The 27,717-nt window shown below is 38.4% G+C and overlaps 2 protein-coding genes across 2 annotated transcripts; both read left to right on the forward strand.

The window, feature by feature from the left end:
- The first annotated feature begins 1,502 nt into the window (after nt 1-1,502).
- Nucleotides 1,503-14,042, forward strand: LOC149813591 (envelope glycoprotein). The gene is made up of 2 exons (XM_089991529.1): nt 1,503-1,780; nt 13,238-14,042. Exons 1-2 carry the CDS (start codon nt 1,650-1,652, stop codon nt 13,680-13,682), a joined length of 576 nt encoding a protein of 191 aa, XP_089847655.1. The 5' UTR covers nt 1,503-1,649; the 3' UTR covers nt 13,683-14,042.
- A 2,606-nt stretch (nt 14,043-16,648) lies between these two features.
- On the forward strand, nt 16,649-18,199 carry LOC149813592 (putative calcium-binding protein CML11). Its single transcript, XM_089991459.1, has one exon. It carries the CDS (start codon nt 17,438-17,440, stop codon nt 17,957-17,959), a length of 522 nt encoding a protein of 173 aa, XP_089847585.1. The 5' UTR covers nt 16,649-17,437; the 3' UTR covers nt 17,960-18,199.
- The last annotated feature ends 9,518 nt before the right edge of the window (nt 18,200-27,717 follow it).

Below are 27,717 nucleotides of genomic sequence, written 5' to 3' on the forward strand. Positions count from 1 at the left end.
GGACGCCGGTGGTGGTGCCGGTTTCACCACCGACAAGGGTCTGGCTCACCGAAAGTGAAAGGAGGAGGGTGGGTTGACCCCCTCTTCACATAGAGAGAGAGAAAGAGAAGGGGTTATTTAAGGCTTTTAGGGCATGAAATAAGGGAGTTGAAAAACTCTACGAGTCAACTCGTGAGTTGTATCGACAACAAACCGAGTTAGAAAACTAAGTTAACTCGATTAAAAAAGACTTCAATAAAAATCAACAGTTGCTTTTAAATGGGCAAAAAGGTAAATTTAAAGTATAACCATACACAATAGTACACATGACAAGAGTACAAGAAATGTAAACTAGGCAACGTTGCTGGGTTCTTATAACTAAAAAAAATAAAAAATAAAAAACTTATTTTAAAAATAACATAACAACAAAAGCTATCTTAAATAGGAAAAAATATAACCCATCAACCCAAAAATATTATAAGATATTGAGATGATTAAATAAATTTTTTTATTTTTAAAGATTAATCAAATATTTTGCTCATATTTAAAAGAGAAGAAGAATATCTATAAGTCTTATGAAATACTAAAATATTTAAATATTTGGCTATATATATATATGTATATAATGAGTAATAATAGGTTGGTGCTAAATGATACATGCTAAATGAGTTTTTCAAGTTTTTTTCATTTTATTTTTAAATTCTGAGTGATTTATGTACTTGATTTTATAAGGATCAGCTCTTGAAGTATTCTACATCGGTGAGTTTTTATAAAGTTTGAAAAATCAACGATCAAAAAATCTTTGTCAAATTTTGAAGCTCCAAATATGATTTTTTCATCAAAAACAAATGATGCATGCATGAATTCCTCTGCCCAACGCATTTATGAGGTCGGAACTGCAAAAAAAAATAACAAAAGAGCAGAAAAACCCATTTAGCACATATAAATTCCACACCTACCCATTTCTCATTATATAATATATATAAGTATATTAAATATATAATAGATTTAATAATATTTATATGAAAAATTCATATTTAGATATTCTTTGAAAAAAGTTATGTTCATCATTAATTTTTGATAAATTAAATAAAAAACCTTGTCTCACCCGAGTCATCGAGTTAGGGATGGCCTATCCTATACCCAATTCCGAGAATGCCAACAATCAACTGAGCCCGACGACAGTTACTGGGTCAGGCCCGTAGAACCCTAACCGCCCTCGGTCAGCCAGATGTCCAACCCTCCTAAGAGCAGAAACATATCCGCGTCTCGGCTCCAAATCCATTGGTCTAATGTACCCATTTATCCAGACAAACAAGATAATGTGGGATATTCCATTATCGAAAAAGATGCAATTTCCCCGCTTATCCTGTTTATCAGGATAAATGTGTGGGTTTGGGTTTTACACTCTTCTGATTCAGCTTGTTGGGTTTGGTGATGTAGCTTTGTTTCTGCGTGCTGTTTTTTTTTTTTCGTTTCAAAATCAGCAGCGATGAAAAGTCGGATGGTTTGCGCGGCGCCCGTGGATCGAACCCCGTCGCCTTCCAACTCTCACTAACACAGCAACCGAGAGAGAGAGAGAGAGAGGACTCTTTTCTTCTTGCTTTCTCTGCAAGCGATCGAAGAAGAAAAAGAAGAAGAGGGAAAGGAAACGAAACGGAAGAGGGAGGATGGTGCTGTGGGAGATCACGGTGGGGACGGCCTACTTCTTGGGGTTGAAGAGGACCTATCGGCTCGCTCTTACGATCCAACGCCGTCTCGTTGGAGAGAACCACCCTCAGCTTCGCGATTTCCTTCACAGGTTTCAGGCTTTCTCTCTCTCTTGTTGGGTTTTTTCATTGATCCTTTTTTGGCTTTTTTATTCTTCTGTTAGGTTCAGTTTTTTTAATAATTACCTTTTGTTTTGTTTTTCTTCTTCTTTTCCTTTTTCCTTTCGAAAGTTTTTTTAATAATTATCCTTTTTGGTTTTTCTTTTGTGGGATTTTTTGGGACCAACACGAAATCATGAGTTGGGTTCATTGCTCACTCGAGGTTTGATGTTCTTGTTTATTAGTACCATCTGATTTAGACAACTCTCTCTCTCTCTCTCTTGCGTGATCTTTGTGAACAAACGAACTTGTTGATTTCCATTTTCTCCGCTGCAATTCGATATAGTGCTCTGTGTTTGCAAAGAAAAATGGTGTCTAGATATGCTGTTGTTTATAAATCCGAGCACGTATTGACTTTCTATCACCCCAAGTAAGTGTGTCTTCCATAGCAATTGGAGGGGTTTCTGAGGCGACTCTCTCTCCCTCGCTATGCAGTCTCCAATGCGGAAGGGCTTCTCCAAGATTGTACCTTGTCTTTGACCGTTAACGTGCGCTGTGCCAGAGGAAAGACCCACTTGATTGTTTTGAACTTAGCTTGATTTTGTTAATCGCATATACATGAAGTTACTAATATTGAAGGAGGATGCTCCAGATACTTTTGAGATGATGAACATTGGGATCCCTCTGATTCCGTAAGGAAGTAAACCAAACAGGGGGAGTTATGAGAGAAATGCTCTTACTTTTCGACATGAGAGCACAAAGCAGCTGACTGCTTTACATAAATTCTGTAAAAAGTTACATCTTTTCCTTATGTGATACAAGAAAAGAGATTTGAAATGCAGTTATCACTTAGACATCTCCTTTTGTCCTCCAGCCGATCCAATAATCTCTCCATATCTTCTGCTAAATTACTGTTACTGGATGAAAGATTATCTTAAAGCCTTATCTTGGCTGTCAGCTATGGTGACATACACATGACATCATTTGAATGAGATTCAGACATATGATTATCAACATTTGAGTACAAAGTTCATATGACACTATGACAGCAAGATATTTTGATTAAAGCATTTTTTATGACAATGATACTTACACTTTGCTTGCTTCAATAGCATTCATCATTTGTGGTACAGAGGCTGAATAAAATGGTTTAGAAGTCTACTTGGAAAAGATGGTATATTGCTATGTTTTGCTGAAATCCTTCTTGAATGTCCACTTAACTTGATTTCCAAGTACAATTTGAGCTTATTTACCGAGGATCCTTTGCTAAATGGTCTTTTTGTTTCTCAAGATGTCATATCTGATTGTTTAACTTAGTTGTTAAAACATGCAGATCTTCCTTCAATTCTTCTTGAAGGAAATTATGATGCACATCAATACCAATCACTGATAGATGTTGGACTTGGCAACACGATAGAGTTTGAATCATAGCTATTTTGTCCACAATCAACTCTTACTAATTGTAGTGATTACTCTTATGTTTTATGATTTTGAGTCCATTGAGCTTTGTTTTTGTTGGATCACCTATTTGATTTGACTTGACTTGACTTGACAGTGCGTTGTTGACTGTGTATTGATCATGTAGTATGTGTCATGTAGAAATGTTTAGTCTCAAGTTGCTTGTTGTGTTAGGTTACATGGTGGACATGGGTGAAATGGCTCACTAACCCGTTGTTGCTTCACTAATATGGGGCTTTCTTTAGCTGAATAATTATGCATTTCCTTCAAGTAAGACATTCATCTTCTACACAAAGGAAATCGATAAGGATTTCTTGCTTTTATTTTATAGTTCCATAAAAGAGAACAAGGAAAGTTTGATAAAAGCAGCACATGACACTTAGAGAGTCCATTATTTTATAGAGCATTCAATGGAAGCGACTACTAATCTCTTTGAACTCTGTGAGAGTCCTTTGCTCTCTAGGATCTTATGTAAAAAGGCCTGAAGTTACTCTTGTAATTGTCTACCTCTTTTCCCTTAGGTACATTTGGGCTTTGTTTGGGACTTGATTGAGTTCATGAACTTATGTCTTTTAACTAATTGTGAAATAACGAGACTTAATATACCTGGGTTGCATTTATGTGATACCGAACATAGCCTTAGATATCTAAGATGTTCCCATTAACAGTTTTCTATTATAATTCTTTGGAGTTTTCTTCTTAGTGTTTTGCTGCTGTTTATGCAGGGTATTGAGACTTCAACCCTGAAACAACGTTTGGTTCATGCTAAGTAAGAGAGTCTTGCCTAAACACGTGGACACTTTAGCAGCCCTTATGAGGACTGCTATTAGATGTCAATGGTTACTGGGTTTCTAAAGTTAGGCTGATATTTTTTATTTATGTTCCTTTTTTAGCATGGTTCAATCTGGAAGCTGGTATTCTGTTAAGAGTAATGTATCCTTTTTGTGTATATATAATATATTGTACATATACATACATATATATGTATATATATTTATATAATATATATGTATATATATATTTATATATATATTTATATATATATTTATATATAATATATATAAAGTCAACTAAAGTTGACGCTCAGTGGCTAGAGAGGACTTCCTCTCTCCTTTCTTTTCTTTCTATATATATGGAGTGTGTGTGCTTATTATAGGTGAGAGAGTGATGGGTAGTTTTTAGGTTGTTGAGTGCTTGAGTGTATTTTGTAGTGAAGTCTTCATGTATTTTTCTTTTGTATTTTTTAATGTTCATTATTAATGAAATCATTCACTCACAATATTTGTATTATATTTGTTTTAATGTGTCTTGTTTGTATCCAAATGTTTTTTGGTTTGGTATTTGGATTTCGGGTTGGAGTATCTTGGTTACCGCACTGTTTTGTGACATGGTATCAGTGCAATGGATTCTTGATCTTGGTACCTTGTTTGAGTTTGTGCTTCGAAAGGAAAATTTGGATTGATATATGGCTTGAACTCGAGGCTCTCATATTTCGGTATATATCTCTTATTTAATCTTTAAAAGGTATTTATGATATATCTTTCAAAATTTGTTTGAAATATTATGGTTATTTCTTGGTTATGTAAAATGTGTTTTTTAAACCAATTGGAATTAAAATTTGTGAAATTTCTTTTAATGAAATATTGTTTTCTTGGCTTTTGTGTATGCTTGAATGGCCCTTGTGTTTGTGTTTTGGCATTAACTCATAAGTAGTCTATTGTCGAGTTCTTTATGGTAAGTTCTCCATTTTATTATTATTTTAATACAAAATATCTATTTTTATGCTCACGTGTATGTCCCTTAGTGGATTTGTGTATGTGTTCATTCGAAGTATATAATATATATATATATATTTATATTTATTTTGAGAATTTTAACACCTTTACGATTAATTGGTGACTGTATGCATGTGTCAAAGCATGTTCTTTGAATTATATGTGGTGCTTTCATTGAAATGTGCTCGTTAAGAATTCTTAAATTCTTGTATGTTTTATATATCTTGAGTCATCATGACTTTAAGTTCATTAGTCATGCCATGGATGTTTTCTATGCTCTCATGAGATTGCTCTATTAGCTTATCATCTACATATTTATGTGTCGTGCACATATGTCTATGCATGTTTTTATGTGTCATTAATGATTGTGTGACATGAAGGTTTGACTTTAAGGTATTCCTCTATTAAAGAATATCTCATTGTATAAAATTATTTTAAAAGGCACCCTTGATTGGTTATGCTTGTATATGATTTTGGATTTTTATATATGGCTTGTGTTCATTCCAACTTGTCACTAGTGTAATTTTGGACTAATGAGTTGAAAATGCTTTTTGCATATTATTATCAATAAAATATTATTTTGTTTATGTTCTTGTGATCCCTTGTGTGGGTGTTTGTGAGTTTATCCCTTTGTGGGTTTGTGAGTGAATCCCATAGTCGATTCCTTGTTGATGTTTGTCCACTTTTGTAACAATTTGGTGGACTTTGTTGGTGACATTTGAAGGCTTCGATATCTTCACTTGTAATTTATGATTTTTTTATATTGTGTTCTTTGGTGTGTAGTCTTAGTGGCTTTGGTGTGCCCTTAGTGGTCTTTGTGATTGTCCATTGGTGCACTATTATTCATGATTTAAGACCTATTCATTCAAAGTTTTCTTTTTTCTTTATTGGATTTAATTTGAAATTTTGTTTTCAAATTGGCTCTTATATATGAACCCCCTTTTTTGGAAATTTAGGTTCTCTTGCCTTCTTATGGCATTTGTGTTTTTTATCACAAAATTTTATCTGATCATATCTTATTTGGCCTTGTTGTTGTTGGGTCAGAGTTAGTCGTTGAGGTGAGTTATGTGTGCACCTCAAGTCATCTTATCAGTCTAGAATATCAAGTTTATGAGTGTTGTGTTGACACTTGTCTTGGGTCTGACTGATAGTTGATTGACCTTTGGATCCATGAGTTAGTTCACTCTATTGCTTTTGTGGAACCAGAGATATTTTTTGGGGTGAGTCGTGTGCACCTCAGTTTTGTCAATTTAGATTGTCGCCTTATAGTTCAATTCTAATTGACGGTTGTTTGATCTCTGGTTCTGTGAGTGTATTGTATTACTCATTTATTTATCTGGCCATTGTTATATTGTTGATGCTTGTATTTATGCTTATCATTAATTGCTATATTCTTCATTGAAACCATGATGGATTACTATATATTATTGAAAGTTTGTAAAATTCTTTATGTTGATTTTAAAATCTTGTTTCCTTGGTGACATTGGTTTGTTACAAGTTCTCGTTACCTCACTTGTTTCTCCACCTATACCTGTCATTTGGGTGACCTTTTTTGTTGGACAAGAGATTTTTGTTTATCAGTTTTACAACCATGGTTGTGGTGAGGTATGTATACTCGTTGTAGATGATATTATTTATAGTTTTACAATCATTTGTGAGTTGAGGTATCTGCACCTTTTGTGGTTGTAGTTGGTGTTGTCAGTTTTGATTACGGGTTTGTTGGTGCATGGTCATCAATTTGGTAATGGCTGGCACTTATGTTTGATCTCTTGTCCTCATTGAAACACTTGATTTTTGAGGTTTTGAGTTGGAGGTCTAATGAGGTGATTACTTGTAGTGAGTAGTGACCAAACTATTGTTGGGATTTGCAAATATCATTTCTCATTTTATGATATTAAACTTTGTTATATGTCAGATTTTTTTTTAAATCTCTTCATGCTTTTTCTATATATATATATATTCTCTTGTAATTTTGTTTATTGTGTATGAGTGCTTGGCCCATAAGTGGCCTTTACATATTACTCTCTTATTGCCCTTATTTGCATTTTCATTGTTCCTCTATTTAAATCATTACATGATCCATTAGCATGCTTATACATCATAATATGCCTTGGTTGCATTGGTTAATATATTTTGAATGTATTTTATAGATATTGTTTCTATTATTGAAATTTAAATTGTTATGATCAAATTGTGCCTTTGTATCTCTTTGAGACATTAAAGTATCACCTTTGTATCTATGTTAATTGATATAGTTGTTGATCCATGTTTGCCATTGTTGCAAAGTATCATTTCTCTTCATTTGTTATATGTGGGATTTTGAATTTCCTCATTGTTTTCACTGTGCATTTGTATATGGTTATTTCTTAAAAAACCCTTTTCATGCAAGGTTGTAAGTATTGTGTCATTACCCGTATCGATCAAGCCCAAAGTAACATCGTATCACATCGTATCCTATCATAAACTTATCATAAATTTTTAATAAAAAATTTCCAAAGAATCCAAAAAAATCAAGAAAAATCATAAAAAATTAACCAAAATTCTAAAAAAATCATAACACATGAAACACTGATGAATTGCACAAAATACAACCATAAAATTAAATTTCTGTCTCTATGAGCTATGTAAGACATCATTAAACATCAACTAATATAGAATCATAAATAGTATAGCATGCATATCTCACAATAACAATGCCACAAGACTCATACTTTCATATTATATAAACAAAAACAAAATAACCAAGTTTATAAAATACGATTAAAAAAGATACAATACGTATCATACCCTATTGTATGGTATGGTATGGTATGATACATGGGGTGTATCGTACGATACACCCGATATAGGATACACACCCGTATCGAGATACGGGTGTGTATCATAATGTTTTTCCCCAAAGTAACGATACGTATCATATAATACGATACGATATTTACAACACAGTTTTCATGAATATTTTATTTTTCTTTGTTTGGATTTAACTCCTTGGTGAGTTGACTTGGTTAATTGTTCTCTTTTGATCTTGTTTGTGATATTTAAGGGTTCATATTTATGCGTTAAATATATATGTTTTTGATTTTTTCAAAATTGTTTTTAAACTTTTTGATTATGATTAAAATTCTGTGCTTAAAATTATTATTAAAAACATTTTGTCTTAACACATCTTTTTGGATATTTTCTCTCTCTCTATATATATACCCGTGAAAATAGTCAGCTTGATTTTGCCAATTATATTGTTGTTCTACGTCTATAGATTCAGGGACAGAAGTCTTGCTACAATTTTGCTTGTCATTCAGCAATGCTTCTATCTGTCTTGCTGAAATTTCTTCACTCTTTGCCCTTTGTTCAGACTTAGTTCTTTCGACATTTTTTAGCTCTAGTAAGGTGCCTCCACTTCTCAAAATCAGCGAGGGTCTTTTCTGTCTTCCAGGGTTAAAGTCTGATTGCATTAATGGAAAAAGAGTGATTCCACCATTCTTACAGTGGATGACCCCTTTGCCACAAGTCAAAGGTCCAACACCATGCTTTGTAGCCATGGTGGATCGAACTCCTGTGACCATTATTGCTTTGGTTTGACTCCCTTTTAAAAGCCTCACTAATACAATTGATGCATCTTGTGGGTCAACTGTGAGGCACTTGTTCAATCCCTCTTCTGCCCCATCATCTATCATCACGTGCTCGTTTGCACATTGATCTCTTGCCATTTGAGTCAAGGGATCAGGAGCTAGGGCTTGTAACTTAGATTTATCAGCATCAGCAGAATCAAGTAATATCATTAACTCAATGGGCACACCTGAATTGGCAATTGTAGGTTGGGTTCCTCTGCTAACATTGCCAACAAGTCTGATCAATTTGCAATGACTTTATTTGTCGACTCCTCCAACTTGAGCAAGATTATTTGATCTTCTTTGTACTCAGTAGATACTGTAAATTTGTTTGGTGAGTTTCTGATGCTCCAGGTAGGTAAATAGCAGGGCACTGCTTAAACTCATTTGTTTCGACCTTCTTGCTAGCAGCAGTGTATTGTTGCCTCTTATCCTCATTGGCGCCATCCAAGTTTGGATGCCTGTTGCAATTTGCAGGAACCCACTCACTTTGATGCTTCCCCTTGCCATACGTTATTACTCGTGGTTGCATGAATTTGTCCTGAATGAGGTCGAGATCTTCAAGGTCTAACTGCTTGTCATTCAAGTTGCCCAAACAAATATTGCCCTGTGCGGTGATGATCAAATAGTTTTCCTGGGACACTTCAATACGAGCCTTGTTAATTTTGTATCACAGAATCATTGGCTTGTAATAATTGAATGCTTTTGCTCCTTGCAAGCACAAAGGCTTTGCTACAACTTCACTTGTTTTTCTAACAATCTTTCAAACAAGGACAACCATAAGATCTTTAACGTGATGCCCTCTAAAAGTCAGTTTCGTAAGTCCAAGGGGGCACTTCCCTGGTGTTTGGTTGTACACTTGAATCCGGGTAACACTTCTAGAAGGTATGACATCATCACCAAAGAAAAGGTATCCTACTCTGCCCTCTAGAAACTCCAAAACTGGGCAACAACTGAGAGTTGTCACACCAGCAGCAAAAGGCATTACAGTAACATGACCACACTGGAATCCCGATCCACAAAGAGTGAAACTGCAGATTTAGTTGTGTGTTGCCCTAACCATTGGGCTCTCCAGGACATGGCGTCTCTCCTAGGCATATCATCAAACACTTTGCTTACATGCTCTAGCACTTGAGAGTTCTTACACCCATTCTTATTCCTAATGCTACCACAAACTGACCCAAGGACAGCCCACCACCTAGATCAAAGACAACTTTCACATCTGAGTTGTTTGCAGAGTTATAAAGGGAGGTAACAGCAAAGGTGATAGACTCTACGACTGCTGAATATGAATGGTGTACTGAATTCCTCGAATCATTAATCATTAAACCACTAATAGACTTGTCATAACATTGGATGCAGAAACAGTATCATAATTTCGTCCATCAAGGTGCTCTATTGGACCAACATGAGTCATCACATATTGGTGAGGCTTTTTATCAAGCACATGGTGAGCTTACTCCATGAAGCTCGGATGCTGAAGATCCAAGCCAGGGAGCGATTTCCCATTCCCACTCTTCTCATTCCTGTTCACTGTAGCTCCATCCTGCTGGTCTGATCTACATTGAATTTTGCTGCAGTGGGCTTGTTGTCTCAATCATCACAGCCTCGTTCACCAGAGCACTTGGTGTGCAAGCATTGGTTGGTGCAGCTGTCATCTTCTCCATCAAAGTATTTTCATCCAGCAGTTGGCTGGTGCTGCATCATTGTGAACCATTGTACCCACTTGATCCACCATCTTCAGGATCATAGTGTGCATTTGTTGCAGCTTTGCCAGCATCTCATGCTGGTCCTCCTTGATCAACTTAGCTTCCAACACAAGCTTGCTGATTGCTGAAGCCATTTTAGGATCCTGGCTTTGATACCAACTGATATCACTCAGTTTGAATGCTATCAGAAATGGTAACTTATGGGCACCTCAACTAGTCTAGAACCCACCCCAAGTTTGACCCATGATCCATTATTGGCCCTTAGCTATGTCACATGGGTGCGGATACCGGTACGGGTGAGGAGCAATTTCAAAAATTTTGGACACGGGAACACGGCTATATATATATATATAACAATAATAAGATTGTAAATTTTAAAGCAATAAGTTGACCGGTCAAAGTTGACAAAAAATATATATATAATAATAATAACAATATATATATATATATATATATATAACAATCATAAATGAACAAAAATAGACTCGATCAAAGTTGACCAAGTCCAAAATTAATTTTAATAAATGAACAAAAATAGACTCGGTCAAAGTTGATAGAGTCCAAAATGTGGACGGACTCGACCCCGGTGCGTTGACCGAGTTCGACACTTAGTTGACTGTGTTTGCCCGTGTTCGAAGCCGCACCCCTGTTCGAAGCCGCACCCGTGTCCATACCCGTGTCGGGCCGTGTCGACGAGGGTGCGTCGACCTTTTAGCCCAGTCCGGGTGACTTAGGCCCTTAGTAACTATTGACAATAGTCTCCAGACTATTACATGAATTTACAAAGGACAAAACCTCACTTAGCCCATGGCTACCCAAACCACATCAACCCTCCTAGTTCACGGCCATGCAGAGTCGTATCATGAGTCGTATCATGGAGATTGATTATTCTTCCAAGGGATGTTTGTTATTGATTTCATTTGTTGATGGTATTTAGCCATTAGAAGATTTAAACAACTTCATGTAAAGGTTTGTACCAGAGTTACCGGAAGCTTCTTAGGTAGATGGGAAGCTCGCTTCCCGGAAACTCGCTTCGGAAGCGTGATACTCCTCGCTTCCGAAACTTCATGGGAATCTCAATTCCCCCACGCTTCTTCTATGCTTCTCACACACATGGTCTATGCTTCCTTTATGCTTTTCTTACATTTCTTTTCATGTTTTTCACATATTTTCTCTCACGCTTTCACTCACTTTTCATGTATTTTCTTTAAATTAGTAACCATCTTTGTTAGATTTTAACAAAAATTTAACTCTTTTATTGAAAAATCACGAAATATAAGAATGATCAATTTTATTTTAGTTTTTATTTGTTTCTTGTTCGATTCCTATTCAATTACCATATTGCTTCATTTTTTTTAATATTTTTCTTTTAAATTGATACTTCGCTTCCTGCTTCCTATAAATTTTAAAATGCTTCGCTTCCCGTATCGTTTCCTGCTTCCGCTTTCTTGTTTGGCAACCTTGGTTTGTACACATGATCAGGGGTGAACATTGGGCCTGGCTCATATGAAAAATACATAGGCCCAAGGCCCTGCCCGGTTAACTCAGTCAGGCCTAAAGGGCCGGGCCTGAGCCCGATTATGATTGAGACAGACCGGGCTCAGTCCTGGATATGTGTCAGCCCCTTATTGGGCTGGGATGGGCTGGCATGATGTTCACCCCTACACATGATGAACAAACTCTTGACAGATGTAAACAATATTACTTGTTCATAGTGGTGCCCTTGTGTTGTCTATGTTGTCTCAATCGAGCATTCAGTTTTTTTATTGCCCATTTCTGATCAGCTGCATGGTGCTATTTATATTATCCATTATAATATTTTGTTCTCATTGAGTGCTAATTTTGTCTTCCTCTTGCTTGTATATACTTATTCAGATTTCACAAGAGATTGTTGATAGTTGGTCTTCTACTAACTGCTGTATCTTGTTCCCCAATCACCTCCTCCTTTTTCTCCTTGAAAAAGAGCTATCTTTGTGTTGTTCTTTTTGTTTTTTCATAAGAAATCTTGTGCTTGCATGCGTGAATTTGGTTGGCTTGGCTGTAATATTGAACTTTTATGGCTGCATTTCATACTCTTTGGAACTTGTAGCTTATTGAACTGTTTTGAGACACACCAGAAATCATTTTATTCCTTTAAACTCTTACATTTACTTGTTAGAGACTGATTTGGATATTTTAACTGTGTATTTACATCTTTGCTACCATATTTCCCCGTGTTCTTTGGCCAATTTTTGTATGATGCCTTGACATTCATCCTTTTCGTGGCCTGTTTGTCAAACATTTAGTTGTTGCTAACTGCATTCTGAGTTCTTCACCTGGCATGCATTTCTTGCAACTGATAGAGACTCTAGATGATTCTCAAGCAAATCATGATGGTGATTTCATCAGTGATAAGTATTCTCTTGCCTTAACATAAGTGAAAGACCTTTAATCAGTCAGTTCATGACAAATGCTATTTTTTTCTTAATCTATTTTTGGAGTTGGCCTGTTTTCTGTCACAACCAGTTGAAAGATTGTGTTTACATGCATTAAAATGAAGGTTAAATTTGATTAATTCTGTACTTACTGTGATTTTTTTCCAGAATTTATGTATAAGAAAGAGCGTCACCTACAGCCGGCAAGAGAATGAAAAAGATGCATACTGATCAATTTAGTTTTTAACTACCATCATGCATCTTCTTGTTATGTCCTAACCCTTCTGTTACACTGGGTGTGCTCATTCCCTCTTTCTCCTTTTTAGTTTTCTGCTTGTCATTTCTGGTGTTGCTTCTTTTCCTAAAAGATTGGTCCTATGGTTCTCATCATTCATAGCCTGCGTACTGCCCCCAAGCTGCTAGTAGCAATCTTCTACTTCTTGTTACCCTTTTGATATAGAATATTTATATCTAGCATTTCTTCAGGCGGACTCGGGTTATTTTTGATGTGGCTCTGAGTGTACACCAGAACATTCAGCAAAGGGACATAGAGGTTGGGCGGAGTGTCGGCAACTGGATTCTGCGATGGCTCGATCGCATGAAGCCATCTGCACAAATTCGAGGTGAACCTACTCTGCTGAACTCCCAACAGCCTAGGGCAGCAAAGTTCATCAAAGATTCCCAGCAGTCTATGTCCACCCACCGGAAGATCACAGGTCAAGATTTCGACCGGCGCATGTTTGCATCTCCCTTGAACATAAGTCTTCCAAAGTCATCTCCAACCCTAGGGATGATTCTGCGCCCGCAGAAGGCTGCTGGCAGCTCAAGCAGCTATCATCATCACATCCATGTCCACTCAGAACCGCATGCGTGGAGTGGGAGGTCTGGTGGCTTGTTTCGGAGGGATATTGCACAGTGGATGCAGCACTGACATGGGTAATGGAAGCACATTTTCTTTTACAGCCCATTTGTTGTTTTGGTGCAAGTCCTGCTTTGCTTTCGCTAGTTTTTTAGCATTGGAGAGTGGACATGGCAAGGAGATTCCAGAATATAGAGGTTGGCAGTTGCTTTAGTGTGACTGAACCATTCTCCATGAAATATTGTTAATAAAAAGAATAATCTCTTGTAATTCTAACTCACCATATGTTTCCTCCTAGTATTTTGAAGTAAATGTAGGAAACCTGGAGATGCTGATAAATCTTATTGCCAGGTTCTTAGACTCTCTTAACTCATGTTATGGACATTTTAACTGGATTGAGACATGCCATTGTCAATGTGGTTCTTTGGTTCAGAAGTAGTGGTGTAATGGTTTGTAGCAATGTTGTCAGAATGGGTCACTTAATTGAATCGATTTTCCGAAAAAAAAAGAACCCTAGATGACTCCAAAGTGAATTGTTTTGAATTGATCAACTTGAACAAATTTTAAAAATTCAAAAAAATCAGAAAGATTGAGAGAAATATATATAGGTCAATTCAGCCCCAATTCAAGCTGAATCAGGCTTGAATATAGGCCCCTGCATGGATTCGGAAAAGGGCTGATTTGATTTTAATTGTTTGATTCAGGCCGTTTTGATCCCATTTTGATAGCAATGGTTTTTAGTGCAAGGGATTGAGCTCAAAGTTGTGGTTGTGATGGCAAATCTCGAACACTAGTGAAACTATGCAAGAATGTCTGGGTCAAGCTGCATGGAGTGGTGTTATACATTTACTTCTTTGAACAAAACACCCTTGTAAAGGTGAATGTCATATATAATAATTCTTGCAGTTATCTATAATGGTTCAGATATTGTTCCAATCGTTGTTGTTGTTGAAGACAAAAGGGGATAAGTATGTTTTTGTTTTTTGAAAGGCAAGCTGGGGTTAAGCGGACTCCTACCTGAACAACAGCAGCCACATGTGGCAGAGGGATTCGATCCTGGGCCTTTACCCCTACCAGAACAACAGCTGCCCCCATGTGGCAGAGGGATTCGATCCTGGGCCTTCAGCTTGACACAGGACTTCGTGTACCACATTGGATACCACCTCAGTGGTAAGGGGATAAGAATGTTGTCAGCCATTCTTTCTGCATTGATCGAGTATGAAAAAATGAAGAGGGTTGGGTCGTACTGGTTTGGTTGAGGCTTGAGAGCCTTTTGAGTCAATGAACTGCGTGGCTCACGCGATAACCATGTTGGCCCAGACACGAAGCCTTGGTTAACTTGACCGAGTCAGTCATGCAAGTCGTTGGCTATGGCTTTGGAAAGCTTGGCATGACTCGGTGGGTTTCTGTCAAACGGTTCGGATTTCAGATTCCAAAATACATTGGGGAGTTGGATCGGTTCGGATCTGGGACAGCCAAAATTTGCAAAAGCCTCTTTCTGAACCCGTCACGTTTGCAACCCTGAGGGGTCTTGCAAGGTTTACCTAGCCAACATGTTGGCCCAGGTTGAGATGGGGAGTCGAGTGGGTTTCATTGTCCTTGACATGTGTTTTAGTGCTAATGTGATTAGGGGTGGGCAACAGCCTAGTAGATCCACGTCCCAGCCTGCTATGGGCCATGCTTGAGTCTTTATTTTGGGCCGTGCCTACGCACGAACTGAACTGAACCGAGCTTCTGGCTTGGTCCATTTCAGGTCAACACAGGCTGGCTCGACTCAGTCTAAGAGAGACAGAGAGAGAGAGAGAGAGAGAGAGAGCACCATCCAACCAAAGGTTCAAAATCTACACCAATGATGATAACGGTTCTTCTTGTCGGATGTTTGAGTGTTTCATGGATTGGATTTCATATATTTATTCTTCATATTGACTTTAATAAGAAATAGGTTTTACATAAGATTTTACATCTAGTCATGTTTTTCAAATCAGGGAAAATCGAATGCTGACAATGCATTTAAAATTTTATAATATAATGTATTGAGTTTTTTTTTTGTTTTTTAGCATTTTAAAAAGCGTGTCCAAATATCAAAAATTCATAATTTAAAACATGTTGCTCATTAAATAAAAGGTTCTCAATGTTGTCAGTATCGGAATTTTTATCGTTTGGCCAACGATTCACGTGTATCGACCAAAAAAATATACGTGTCAATCAGAACGTGACACATGTTAAAACTATTAAAATAATATTAAAAAATTAATTTAAGATTTTTTTTTTATATTTATTAAAAAATAGCAGATTCATGTTAGTATCGTATCAATTTTTTAACGATACGATATGTATGGGACGATACTTACCATTACTGACAACATTGAAGATTACAATATCTAGAGTCCTACTGACGGATAACTCGATTGTCAGAAAAGGAATATCGTCTCGTAGATTTTGGACCTTCTTTTAGTTGGATGGTTCCCTACTCTCCCCAATCCCATCACATGAACTCGAATATTTTTATACCAAAGTCACACTTAGTTTACAAATAATTATAAGATAGAGAGGTGTACCATGTCCAGTGATACTTGGATCCTGGGTACATTTTCCCGAATGTATTGGATCCCGCATACTTTTCCTGGACCCAATGGTATAAGATCCACACCGTGCTTGGACAAATACTGTCAGATGCAGCAGCCCAAATGAAGCCGCATCCTTCTCGGGCAGCTGCAGCTCATGATTCCAAACTCAAAAACCCATTCCGGCAACAAGCCCCAGATCCGGGGGTTGGCTCAGTTCGGATCCATTTTCAGATAAATTGGACCTGTTGAGAAATCCGATCCGACTCGGTAAGTTGGTTGATTTAATTAGTCGTCCGAGTTGTCGAGGGTTTCACGGAGTGACGAATGGAAGGGAGAGGTGGGGGACGTGTTCTCGCGTCCGCGTCTCAGATTTTCACGGGATCGGCGGAGGAGGAGGGAGCGTTGAAAATGGACAAGCTAGAAGAAGCCCCACCACCGAAAATCCCCACAAAACCAGCCACCCTTATCACACACCCCAAAACGCGTCCCCGAAGCCGTCGCTTCCAGAGCCAGAGAGAGAGAGAGAGAGAGAGAGAGAGAGCTCCGGATCAGAAGGATTTCCGTGTCGTCGTGGAACGACGGAACTACAGGAGACTTATCTGTCGGTGTCGGGAAGGCTGGGGAGAGTAAGGAGAAAAAAAAGGAATTCTTGAAATCGGCTGGTCGAAGGAAAACGGAATCTCGAGATCGTAAGGAATTCGAGAGGGGAAGGAGATAATCGAAGGAAAAACTCAGTTTTTTCCGATCGAAGAAGGAACTTTCCGAAGACCGGAGAAGGATTCCATGTATAGATCGTGAAAACAAGAGATGATTGTTAAAAAGGTACGACTTTTACTCTAGTATAGGCGAAAATACGATAGGAGAGGGGCGCGATCGCGCAGAACTATCGATGATCAGAGGTGAGATCGTGGATAGGATTTCGCGTATTGATCGTCAAAGAAATAGGCAAAGCATAGCGCAGTCGGAGTGAGAAGAAAGAAAACACAAGAAAGCTGATCTTTTGCCGCTTGTTCATGGTTAATTTTTTGGAGTGATCAAAGATTGAGAGAGAAATAGACCATCTCATCTCGAAACCGATCGGAACAGGACGATCGGACGAGAAAACCCTAGGAAATTCTACCCGGGGAGGCGTAAACAAGAAGGATCGAAGAGTCGGTCGGCAAGAGGCGAACAAAACCCTAGAAATCCAGCACAGGACGTGCAGAAGAAGGAGCTGGATAGAGGGAAACCCTAACCCTGTAAGTTGGGAGCGGATCTCGCATGAGAAACAGGGGTTCGGGGTCGGGATCGATGAACGAAAAGGAGGCGGTGAAGCTGGACGACGAGCAGCTGGCGGAGCTCCGGGAGATCTTCCGGGAGTTCGACCGGAACAATGATGGGAGCCTAACGCAGCTCGAGCTCGGTTCGCTGCTGCGGTCGCTCGGGCTGAAGCCGAGCACGGAGCAGCTCGATGCGCTCATCCAGAAGGCGGACACCAATAACAACGGCCTCGTCGAGTTCTCGGAGTTCGTCGCCCTGGTCGCCCCCGAGCTCCTGCCGGCCAACTCCCCCTACACCGAGGAGCAGCTCCGCTCCCTCTTCCAGCTCTTCGACCGAGACGGCAACGGCTTCATCACGGCGGCCGAGCTCGCCCATTCCATGGCCCGCCTCGGCCACGCCCTCACCGTTGAGGAGCTCACCGGCATGATCAAGGAGGCCGACACCGACGGAGATGGCCGGATTAGCTTCCCGGAGTTTGCCAGGGCCATCAGCTCCGCTGCTTTCGATAATTCCTGGACGTGATGGGGACCTTCTCTTCTTCCTTTCCGCCTACTCCTTTCTGTATACCCTAGAAGAGGAAGAAGAAGAAAACCAGGTTCTTTTCTGCAGTTTTTCCCCTCGTTCTTCTTTGTTGATTTGCATAACTGCTCTGTGAATTCTGGTTTTGTTGGTAAAAGTTGTATATCTAACTATTTTTTGCCCTCTCCCTCGAGTGACGTTTTCAATTGTTCTATGGAAAAGATGCGTGCGGTTGGCCCTCGTTGATTTCCCCATGTGGTTGGTTACTATATGGCTGTAGCGTCTTCAATGTCGTCGCAGTTCCCTGGTGCTAAAAGGGAGGTGATCGGGCCGAGTAGTTTGCACACAAAACACAGAAAATCACGGCAATTTTGTGTAAACACACAAACATGAAAGATCACTATGCATGCAGCGGCACTTTACAAAGTACTCGGGCCCGATCACCGTATCTGCTCCGAAAATGTTTCTATTGGATTTTTATTGAGTAAAATAGTTTTACTATTCCTCATTAGGTTGAGGGAGCAGTATATCAAAATTCAACCCACTCTTGGAGCAGGTTTTTCTGTGACCACTGATATAAACCCTAGTTGCTAGAAACGGTTTTGAATACGATGTGCTGTACCAGTATGTATGTGAGTGCCTAAAATGTTTCGGGAGTGCATGTTAGAAGAGTTTCCAATAAACATTGATACAATTTCTCAAACAATCGGTCCCAGTTTCTAAAAAATTGATATGAAATTATAGAATGATATTTTCATAAAGATACCAAAGAATTAAAGATGATTAACACGCATAATTAATCAATTGTGATTGTGTTGTAATTTCTTTATAAGGTAATAGTTAAAAAACTTAATGAAAATAGTGTCTTTCTAGTAATGACAGTCGTTTGTATATAGAAGCGTTGATTAAATATGAGTTCAAATACTCTTTTGTAATCTAATAGTAACGAGCTTCTGTTAGAGAAGATGGTATTCATAATCATTTGATACTTTTGTTTTTTTGGTTTCTGTAACAAGATTCGTACAAGTATCTGATACACAATGGGTTAATAAGGTGTACTGCGTAGCAATGCAACTATCATATATAAACTATCCTCCAAGTTTGAGCCCGTTCTATATAAATGACCATCAAAATGCCTAGTCTGTATATGGAGTTGCAGCCCGAGATATGAGCATGGAATTGATTTACATTCTAACCAATGTCAAGCTGGGAAATGCTTAGGGCCCATTCCATGAATCAAGGGTCGTGCTGAACCAGTGTTTCCCCTCGTCAAATATCCAAAAACAAACCCTATCAGGTTTGTGGGCTCATCCGGTAGTGACGACTCGTGAACATCACCAAGTTGATGGAGTCGTAATGAATACAAAACCCACGGCTCACATAGTCTGCCGTGAGGTTGAACCTGAGTAGCTCAGTATAGCTGGGAAACAAGCTGAGCTGTTCATGACTGCTCCATTTTGGCTTGTAACTCAGTTCAATTTGCGACAAAAATGAGCCAAGCTTGAACACTTTAAGCTCAGCTCGTTCAGCTTTCAGTAACATTGGTAAGAATGATACCATTATGATCGATGGGTGAGTCTTAAAATCTGAAAACTACTTTAATGCATCATGCCTTTGTTAAAACAATAAAGGACACTTTAGAAGGATTTCAGCAGACAGGCCCGATCTCGGTGAAAATCAGCTAAATCAATTAGAAAAATTTTCAATTTGGACTGATCTGGATCAATTTCACCGACAATTGGCCCCGGTAAAAAACAGTTGCAGCCAAGAACCTATGAATAGGTATAATCAGATGAAATCTTACACCAATTGCTGCTAGCAGAAAGAGAACCACAATAGTCACCAAACTTTGAACAGCCCTCAGCATGAACAGGAACAAGTATTCAGGAGAGTTTGTGAAATTTGAGTAGAATTCACCATTTGACCAACAAATTTACATTCTGAAGATTGGCAAAACACGGCCGCACGCCTCAACTATGAAGATTATTAAGAAAACAATATGCTTTTTCACTTGTTTCTACATACAAAGGGGAAAAAAAAGACGGAGAAATATGCACTTCACTCCGGTTTCTAATTCAGTGCAGAATGTAAATCCATCACTGCTGGTTCAGCAAAGGGCTGCCTTCCTTGACAAGGATGAATAGACCCCCATCACATGTGGAAATCCGCAAATCACTCTCAAGATATGTTGTCACTAGCCACGACCGTGATCTCTCGCCGGGTATTGGAACTTTAAGGGGTGGCTGGCCAGAAATTACAGGTCAAATATTCACCACAGCTTGCTGAATGGGATTCAGTGACTGCTGTAGGGGTGACAAGTCAACTTTCTGTCCCCAAAAGTAAAGATTCTGCGGTAGATCAAGGGTTGATGGTATCTCAGGTGGCAGGAATATTCCTTCCTCGAACTTTACCTGCAATTTCAAAAATCATATTTGGAGGTAAGAGATAAACCAATATTCCTTTATTCAGAGCCAAAATGTTTACACACACAAACACATGCATGCATGCATGCATATGTTCAGAGAGAGAGAGAGAGAGAGAGAGAGAGAGAGAGAGAGAGAGAGAGAGAGATTAGTACCTGTACTCTTGAAGGGCTTCGAACTTCACAAGATGCAGACGCACTGAAGGAAAAGTGGCAAAAGTGCTCGAGTATGTTGCAGTATTCAAGATGTTAAGACTGCTGGTATCGATTGCTTGGGAGATTGTTTTGAGTTTGAATAATGGGGAGGAACCAACTGCTATAAGGGGTAACAGCTCCGAGAAAGATTTGGAAAGGCAAAACAAACAATCACGTTAACAGTACATGAAGCTGAAACTTGCTCTGCACAAAACATAGATCACAGACCATGAAATGAAGAGATAATAGGCAAAAGATATATATCAAATAAACATGTGATCTTATTTCTAATCTCAGAGTGGAAGAATTCCAACAGGATTCATCAAGAAAAATGCAGTAGACAGATGAACATGTAAGAAAATCATTTTCAAAGGGACTGCAAAGTAGCTGTTACATCTATGCTTGAATCAACCGAATATTCATCATTAAATAACTTTCACTGGAGCAAGGAGTTGCTCCGCATAGACATCTCATGAAGCTCCCAACAAACAGAGGCATCTTTCCTTAACCACGGGGTCTATTTGGGGCTTGAGAACAACTTTGTGAAGCATATATGGTAATAGGCAGTGACATTATATATTGTGTTTATTAGCACTTAAAAACAAAATAAGCTCAAAGCATCTCATGCCAATAGTGCAGGAATACAAGTGGATCAAAGCTCCAGGCCGGTCTAACTTAGGTCCAAATCATACTGTTTAATATAAATATTGCATAGTTGATACTAAATTGAAATAAGATACATGTATGACTTGGTCGGAGCCCTTATGTGATTTGAATCTAAATTGGATCAGATAAAGGCACCAGACAATCACCAATAGACACAATCATTCCAGATCCTCTCATTCACTCCATTAGCAAAAGGGAACGCATATGCAAGTCCAACTCTGAGTGCACATCTGGCCTCAAAGCCTTCCTCAGGACTCCATAGAGCCCAATCTCATTATCATTGAAACTAGGCCAACAGTACATTCCAACACCTCAACTGATATATCTATCTATCTATCTATCTATCTATATATATATATATATATATATATATATATATATATATATATATATATATATATATATATATATAGAGAGAGAGAGAGAGAGAGAGAGAGAGAGAGAGAGAGAGAGAGAGAGAGGTGTTAGGTGTGGAAACAAGTGCGTGTTGAGATCCAAGAGGAACCCTAGGAAAGGTGGTGGCTGGCACAGTGCAAGAAGGCCCTAATGGTGGTTGTTGGCAGATGCAAGGACCGGCAGTGGCTGGTGCTGTACAGGAATAGAATGGTGGTGGTCATTGGCAGGGAAGAAGGTTGGAAACAGTCGGTGGCAAAAAGAATAGTGCACGCAAAGAAGAGGCTCAATGGAAATGCTGTCGGGGGTCTTTAGGGTAAGCAAATTTTCCCAAAAGACAAATTTTCTTGGAAAAAAATATTTGTGTTTGCTGGGTTCTGGAAAAAAGAGCAGGCCAGCCATTCTTTGACAAAAAATTCCATTTTGAAAAGTTTTTTGGTGCAATGCCTTTTTGCCTATAAAAGAGAACAATTTGATGACATAAAAGAGAAGTTCCCTGCCCTAATTGCGTATGCATAATGCCTGCCCCTAATTGCATATGCATGATCTACAGTCTAGGGAAAGTACTTCATTTGACATTGCAGAACAATTCATGAAAGTATTTACTGATCCTTGTATATGACTAAGTTGTAAAACACATTCAAATGCTTGAACTATGGCCACTACCTCTCTCTTCTTGTTCGTCTATAGGCATCTTTGAGATTGAGAGATCCTTTCTCATATTGTTCACCTATAATAAGGTAACATGGAGCAGCAAGAGCAATGCATCTAGGGTTGCACCTTAGGTAAGGTACCAGTGGGCTTTTATAAGCAGGCTTGGGTCAGACACATAGGGTCAGCCTAAATGACCAGGAACTAGAAGCCATCAACCATTAGTGGGGTAGGCTCAAACAGGGTTTTTAACCAATAGGTTAGTGGGATAGGCTCACCATTGTTGCAACTCTTTTGTTCTTTCCTAACGAAAAGATGATGGTTACGCAAAGAAGCCAAATGATAACGGCTGACAAATACCCTTTTTCTGTTTAAGATAATACAATACAATAAAGGGAATGAAAAAGATTCAGGTTCTGATCAAGAACTCAAAACTAAGATATGACAAACATAAACTAAAAAGTCAAGGTACGTATATTCCTGTGACGTATCCAACCACAAAGTTGCTTTATGAATGTGAGACTCCAAGGTATTCACAGGTACAAATTATGTTCTTGCATTTATCGAGTATTGTATGTCAATCTTCATAAAGTAAGAAGACAGGAATTGAAAAAGATTTAGTCACTGGATAAGCCTAATTGTTTCTAGAAATCTTTTTACAGAACCTCCATCATGAGAGCAGAAGTCCTGTTGCTGTTAAAGTTGACAATGACGGATTTTGATAGACCACAACGTTCAGATTCTATAGTTAATGTAGGATAGATTTATGAAGAGAACAAAAACAATGGATAATCCTAGATGTTTCTAGAAGTCCTTTTATAGCCTAGACTTCCATCTGTTTCCCATCATACAATGTACGTGATCTTTCCAAGAACTGTGAGGAAATCTTCGATATGCCATATGACATGGACACAGCCAAGCAGAATGCTTCTCTGTTTCTGTGAAAGAAAGAGAAAGTAACCATAATGAAAGCCCCCCCCAAAAAAACAATTGGGATGAGCTCCATTTGGTAGAGGACAACAAACATAAAACACAATGTGATCGACACTCTCAACTAAAGAAAAACCACTACCATTACGCTTCCCTTTCCTGCGGAATTATCTTCCCAAAGCCAAACATTAACAATTGAAGAAGTCACAAAATGGAAGCACATCAATCCATCTTCCTGTGATAAAATGTTCCAATTATATGTCGAAACTCCCCACCATTTTTTTTCCAAAATAATGTCCAATTACTTTCACCACAATTGCATTCTCAATTTCACATTCTTTCACTTCAAGAAGAAATATAAGATCCCCAGGTCCTTCAAACAAATTCTGAGAAAAAAGAAGAAATTCTTACCCATAAAATTCAACTATCTGATAAATACCTGAAATTAAAACAACTAAAAGATCACACCCAAATCGAATTTTACACTAAGATTCTTCATAGTAGCGAAAAAAAGAAACAAAAATCAATCTATCACCTAACATAGCACAAAACCAGAGATAGAACTCTCAATTTCAAACGTGAAGAGATAGAACAACTTATACAGGAACCCAATTCCCGTTGAGCTCGGGCGCCTCCACCGGCGCCCTGATCGGGTTCGCTGCCTCCAACCGGTTAACGAGCTCCACGACCTCCGCCCGGACCTTCACAGACGCCCACAATCCCAACTCCGTCCCTTCCACCGTATCCACAAGGCTCTGCTTCAATCCGCCGAGCACATCCGGTGCCGGTGGCGCCGACGAGTAATCGCCTCCCCCCACTCGTCCTCGTTCTTTGGAGGGTCCGCCCCGGGAACCCTAGCGCTCTCGGGGGCATCATCGCCAACTCCGCTCTCTCCCCCCACTCGTCGACGGACCTTCCGGCCGAAGCGCCGGGTTCACCTGGTCCACCGGAGGCTCCGCCAGGGTTTCCGCCGCCGTCGAGGGAGGAAACGAGGCGGAGGGGCGGAGATCTCGATGAGGATCGGGGGAAGAAGAGGAAGGGGAAGGCGAGAGCCCGGACGTTCGGTGGTGGCGGAGAATTCTAGGGTTTGGTAGGAAGAGCGAAGTCGTAGAGGAAAGCACCACCGTTTTCCAGGATAATCTCAGAAATCAGTGAGCGATCCAAAACGGGAGCGAGCGAGAAGACGAGGCAGAGGAGTGGCTCAAGTATCTGACACCAGGGAGTGAAGTAGAAAATCTCTACTGGTCGGTTCATTTAGTAAAATGATCAACCTAGTTCACTGAACTTTTGGGGTGTTTTGGCGGGCGGAAAATATGACAGATGAAAGCTACTTTATACCCAAACCCAACCCGACCACTTTTACCTGAACCCGAACCGACCCGTACTCTAGCTCACTATATACCCGGACTTTAAAGATGTTGATAAACTTAGAATTAATATGCATTACATTCATTACATTTTAGTAATCAAAATTTTAATTCATTTTTTTGCTTATAGTTCCAGTCGCCCTTCTCTCATGGAAATTGTTGGTTGAAGTGAATCTTAGAATATTAATACTCAAAAACTCATTGAATTTGACATTTTGAATATGATATATCATTGACTTTTTTGTTTCAACTTGAAATAATTGGTTGACATGGAAACATTCTTTTTATATTCAAATTTTGACATTATTGAGGATAGTTAATAAGCTTTTGATTTGTTAACATATAATTTTAATAAATAGTTGATCCATTAATTTACATAATTTTTTATTGACCAGTAATTAGGCCTAGAATACCAATCATCTCAAGACCCAAACTAAAATCCAAGCCCGTTAAGATCTGAACCCATAATATCCGAACCCATTAACCCATAGACACTTTTTCAGCCATACCCAGACCTGAACCTAACCCGAATAAAAATGCTTCTATTTGAACCAATTATATTCAATCCGATGCTTATCCAAAATGTTAACCCGTATGGGTCCAAAGTTTCTAGGTGTGCCCGAACCCGAATGAGAATGGGTCGGGTTTGGGTCTGTCTTTTAGACCTGATTCAGAATCGGGTCTGATAAAAGTCTACCCAAACCTGACCAGGTTACACCCATATTAACTATGATTAGATACAGATTTGTATCCTAAGCTGGACACAGTAGGACTAGCAAATGAGACGAGCTACACATGGTTCAGCTCGTGCATGGCTCGTAAAGATCTCATTCAAACTCTTTATATAGGCTCAACAAGCATAACATAAACAACAGGTGTTTGGCTCAGCTTTGCTAGATATCTTTTGTATTACATAATGTAATGTAAAATAAATAATCAAAGTGCTTGGCTTGCAAGCAATAGGCTTAGAGTTTAAATTCTATTACTTTCAGCTTTGAAACAATGTGCTTCCTATATAAATGAGTCAGCTTGAACTTGGGTCAATAGATTTAGAGTTCAAAACCATTGCTTTCAGCTTTGAAATAATGATTTTAATTATTTTTGGCAAACGAGCTAGGCCTATCTTGGATGGTTGGGCATGAGTTCGGCTCGACTCACAACACAAAATAGCCGAGCTTGAACACCTCATGTTTGGGTCATTCAACTGGTTTACCAGCTGCCTTACCCTTAACCATTGCTAGCATAACTCTGCTGAGAATATATTTTTCAATATAAGTTTGAAGACAGAAAAACAAATAAAATGATCTTTTATGGAATGTTGACCAGATAGCTTCTTTTGAGAAAAAAAGCTTAGAATACGGCAAGTTATATTTATATAAAATAAATTTTTCAAAAAACTTCTATTTTAAATATAAATTTATCAGATCTTAGGTTCAAATCAGCATCAGACAAATTTTTTGATAGACGAGTTGGGAAATAATCCCGTGAGATTCGAACTCAAGACTACTCGGTTATGATAGTGGGACCTAACCATCCTGTTATCTAATTTGTTAATATTTTAGGCATGTTTGCAGTTTGCAGTGCCTTGTGATTATTGGATTTTCTCAAGATCCTGTGATTGTAATTCCTATCACAACACTTTCTCAAGATTAGTGAAACATGAGAAAATTACAACTTGTGATTGTGATTGCCAGCTGCGATTGTTCTGGCTTTAAATCTTGTGAAAGTTTCTAATCACAGGTTTTCCTCATATTCAAACTTCAGGGGAGATAGTATAACTTAAGTAAACCTTCAAAAGCCATCCCTAAATAAGTTAATACAAAGTTACATGTATCTTGCAAAATAGTTTTCTCAAATTGATTTTACAAATTCTTATTGTCACATCTTTCATGTACAACCATGCTAATATTTGTCAAACCAATTTTGGCAGACTTATTTTTGTTTGCCGACTGGTCCAAAACTAGATCAACCAGTTATACTAACAAAATATCAGCCCAAATCCAAGTTTAAGGTTCAAGATCCAAAGTTTAGTTATATGCCCAAGATTCAAGGCCATTAAGGCAACACCCACCCCACTATATAAATCCCAGTGGAGTTCTAACAACCTTCAATGTGAGACTATACTTCAAAAAATAAATGAACTCCCACTAACTAAAGTAAATGTAGGATAATTTATAGTTAACTTAAGTAGTTTGGAGCCAAATCCCCAAGAACAAACATGCTTAATTTTTGTTGATTAATCACTAGAATAGGACCAATAGGCATGCTTATTGGGTTTTATCAATTTTGCCAGCACAACGTTAATAATGTATGTCTGTACTTTATGTTGCTTTCAATTTCAATTCTAAGACATTGGGCACTTGCAAAGGTACATAGCACATTCAAATTTCTGTATGTTCTTGTCATGACAAGCCACTTTGGCAAGGTGCACATCCAACGAGTTAATAATGCATGATTATGCATCTTCTGTGAAGTAATCCACTTTGTCTTGGTTTATGTCACAAAGACATGTCATTTTTTGTAGTGTTCCCTAGTGACACAAATGCTTTTTGACACAAACATGGCATATACATATATTATTCTTATTTTTAATTAAATCTAATGCAACTTTGTGTTAACATATAAAAAAAATATTTTTATTGACTAAAAAATTAAAATTCAGTGTCCATATGAACGTATCTTTGTGACAAAGGTCCCAGTTACTCACAATTGCCTTGTATTCATTCATGCATTCCATAATAAGAGCGCATGTTTCCGTGTATTTCCGTTTTTTTTTTTATGAACCAAAGTACCAAACTTCATATCTAAGCATAAGAAGGCATATAAAATAAATATGCCAACTTTATAGAGCTTGAAATCATAATGAGAGGTCGACTTTTTTGGCTCAAGAATGGTGATCTTTTTAGAGAAAGGAGGGCTACAAAAGGCAAAAACAAATCATTGAGAACCCTACTCGAAATAGGAAAAGATGAGATATTGTGAGTGATTTTGTGAGGCACTTGTTACTTGTGTTTACAAGAGCCTCTCGGTTTCTTCTTTTTTAGGAAAAATTTTGGACCACCAAGTTGCTTTGAATACATTTTCTATAAATTATCCATAATTTCTTATTCCATGTTTTCTTATTCAAGTTTCTCACA

This window comes from Nuphar pumila, chromosome 16, assembly GCF_984573655.1.
Source record: "Nuphar pumila chromosome 16, dmNupPumi1.hap1.1, whole genome shotgun sequence".
NCBI classification, from domain to species: domain Eukaryota; kingdom Viridiplantae; phylum Streptophyta; class Magnoliopsida; order Nymphaeales; family Nymphaeaceae; genus Nuphar; species Nuphar pumila.

Excerpts from the sequence above, each read along its gene's own strand:
- LOC149813591 (XM_089991529.1), top strand. The coding sequence starts at position 1,650 with ATGGTGCTGTGGGAGATCACGGTGGGGACGGCCTACTTCTTGGGGTTG. Across the intron at positions 1,781-13,237 it reads CTTCGCGATTTCCTTCACAG|GCGGACTCGGGTTATTTTTG; the intron begins GTTTCAGGCTTT and ends GCATTTCTTCAG.
- LOC149813592 (XM_089991459.1), top strand. The coding sequence starts at position 17,438 with ATGAGAAACAGGGGTTCGGGGTCGGGATCGATGAACGAAAAGGAGGCG.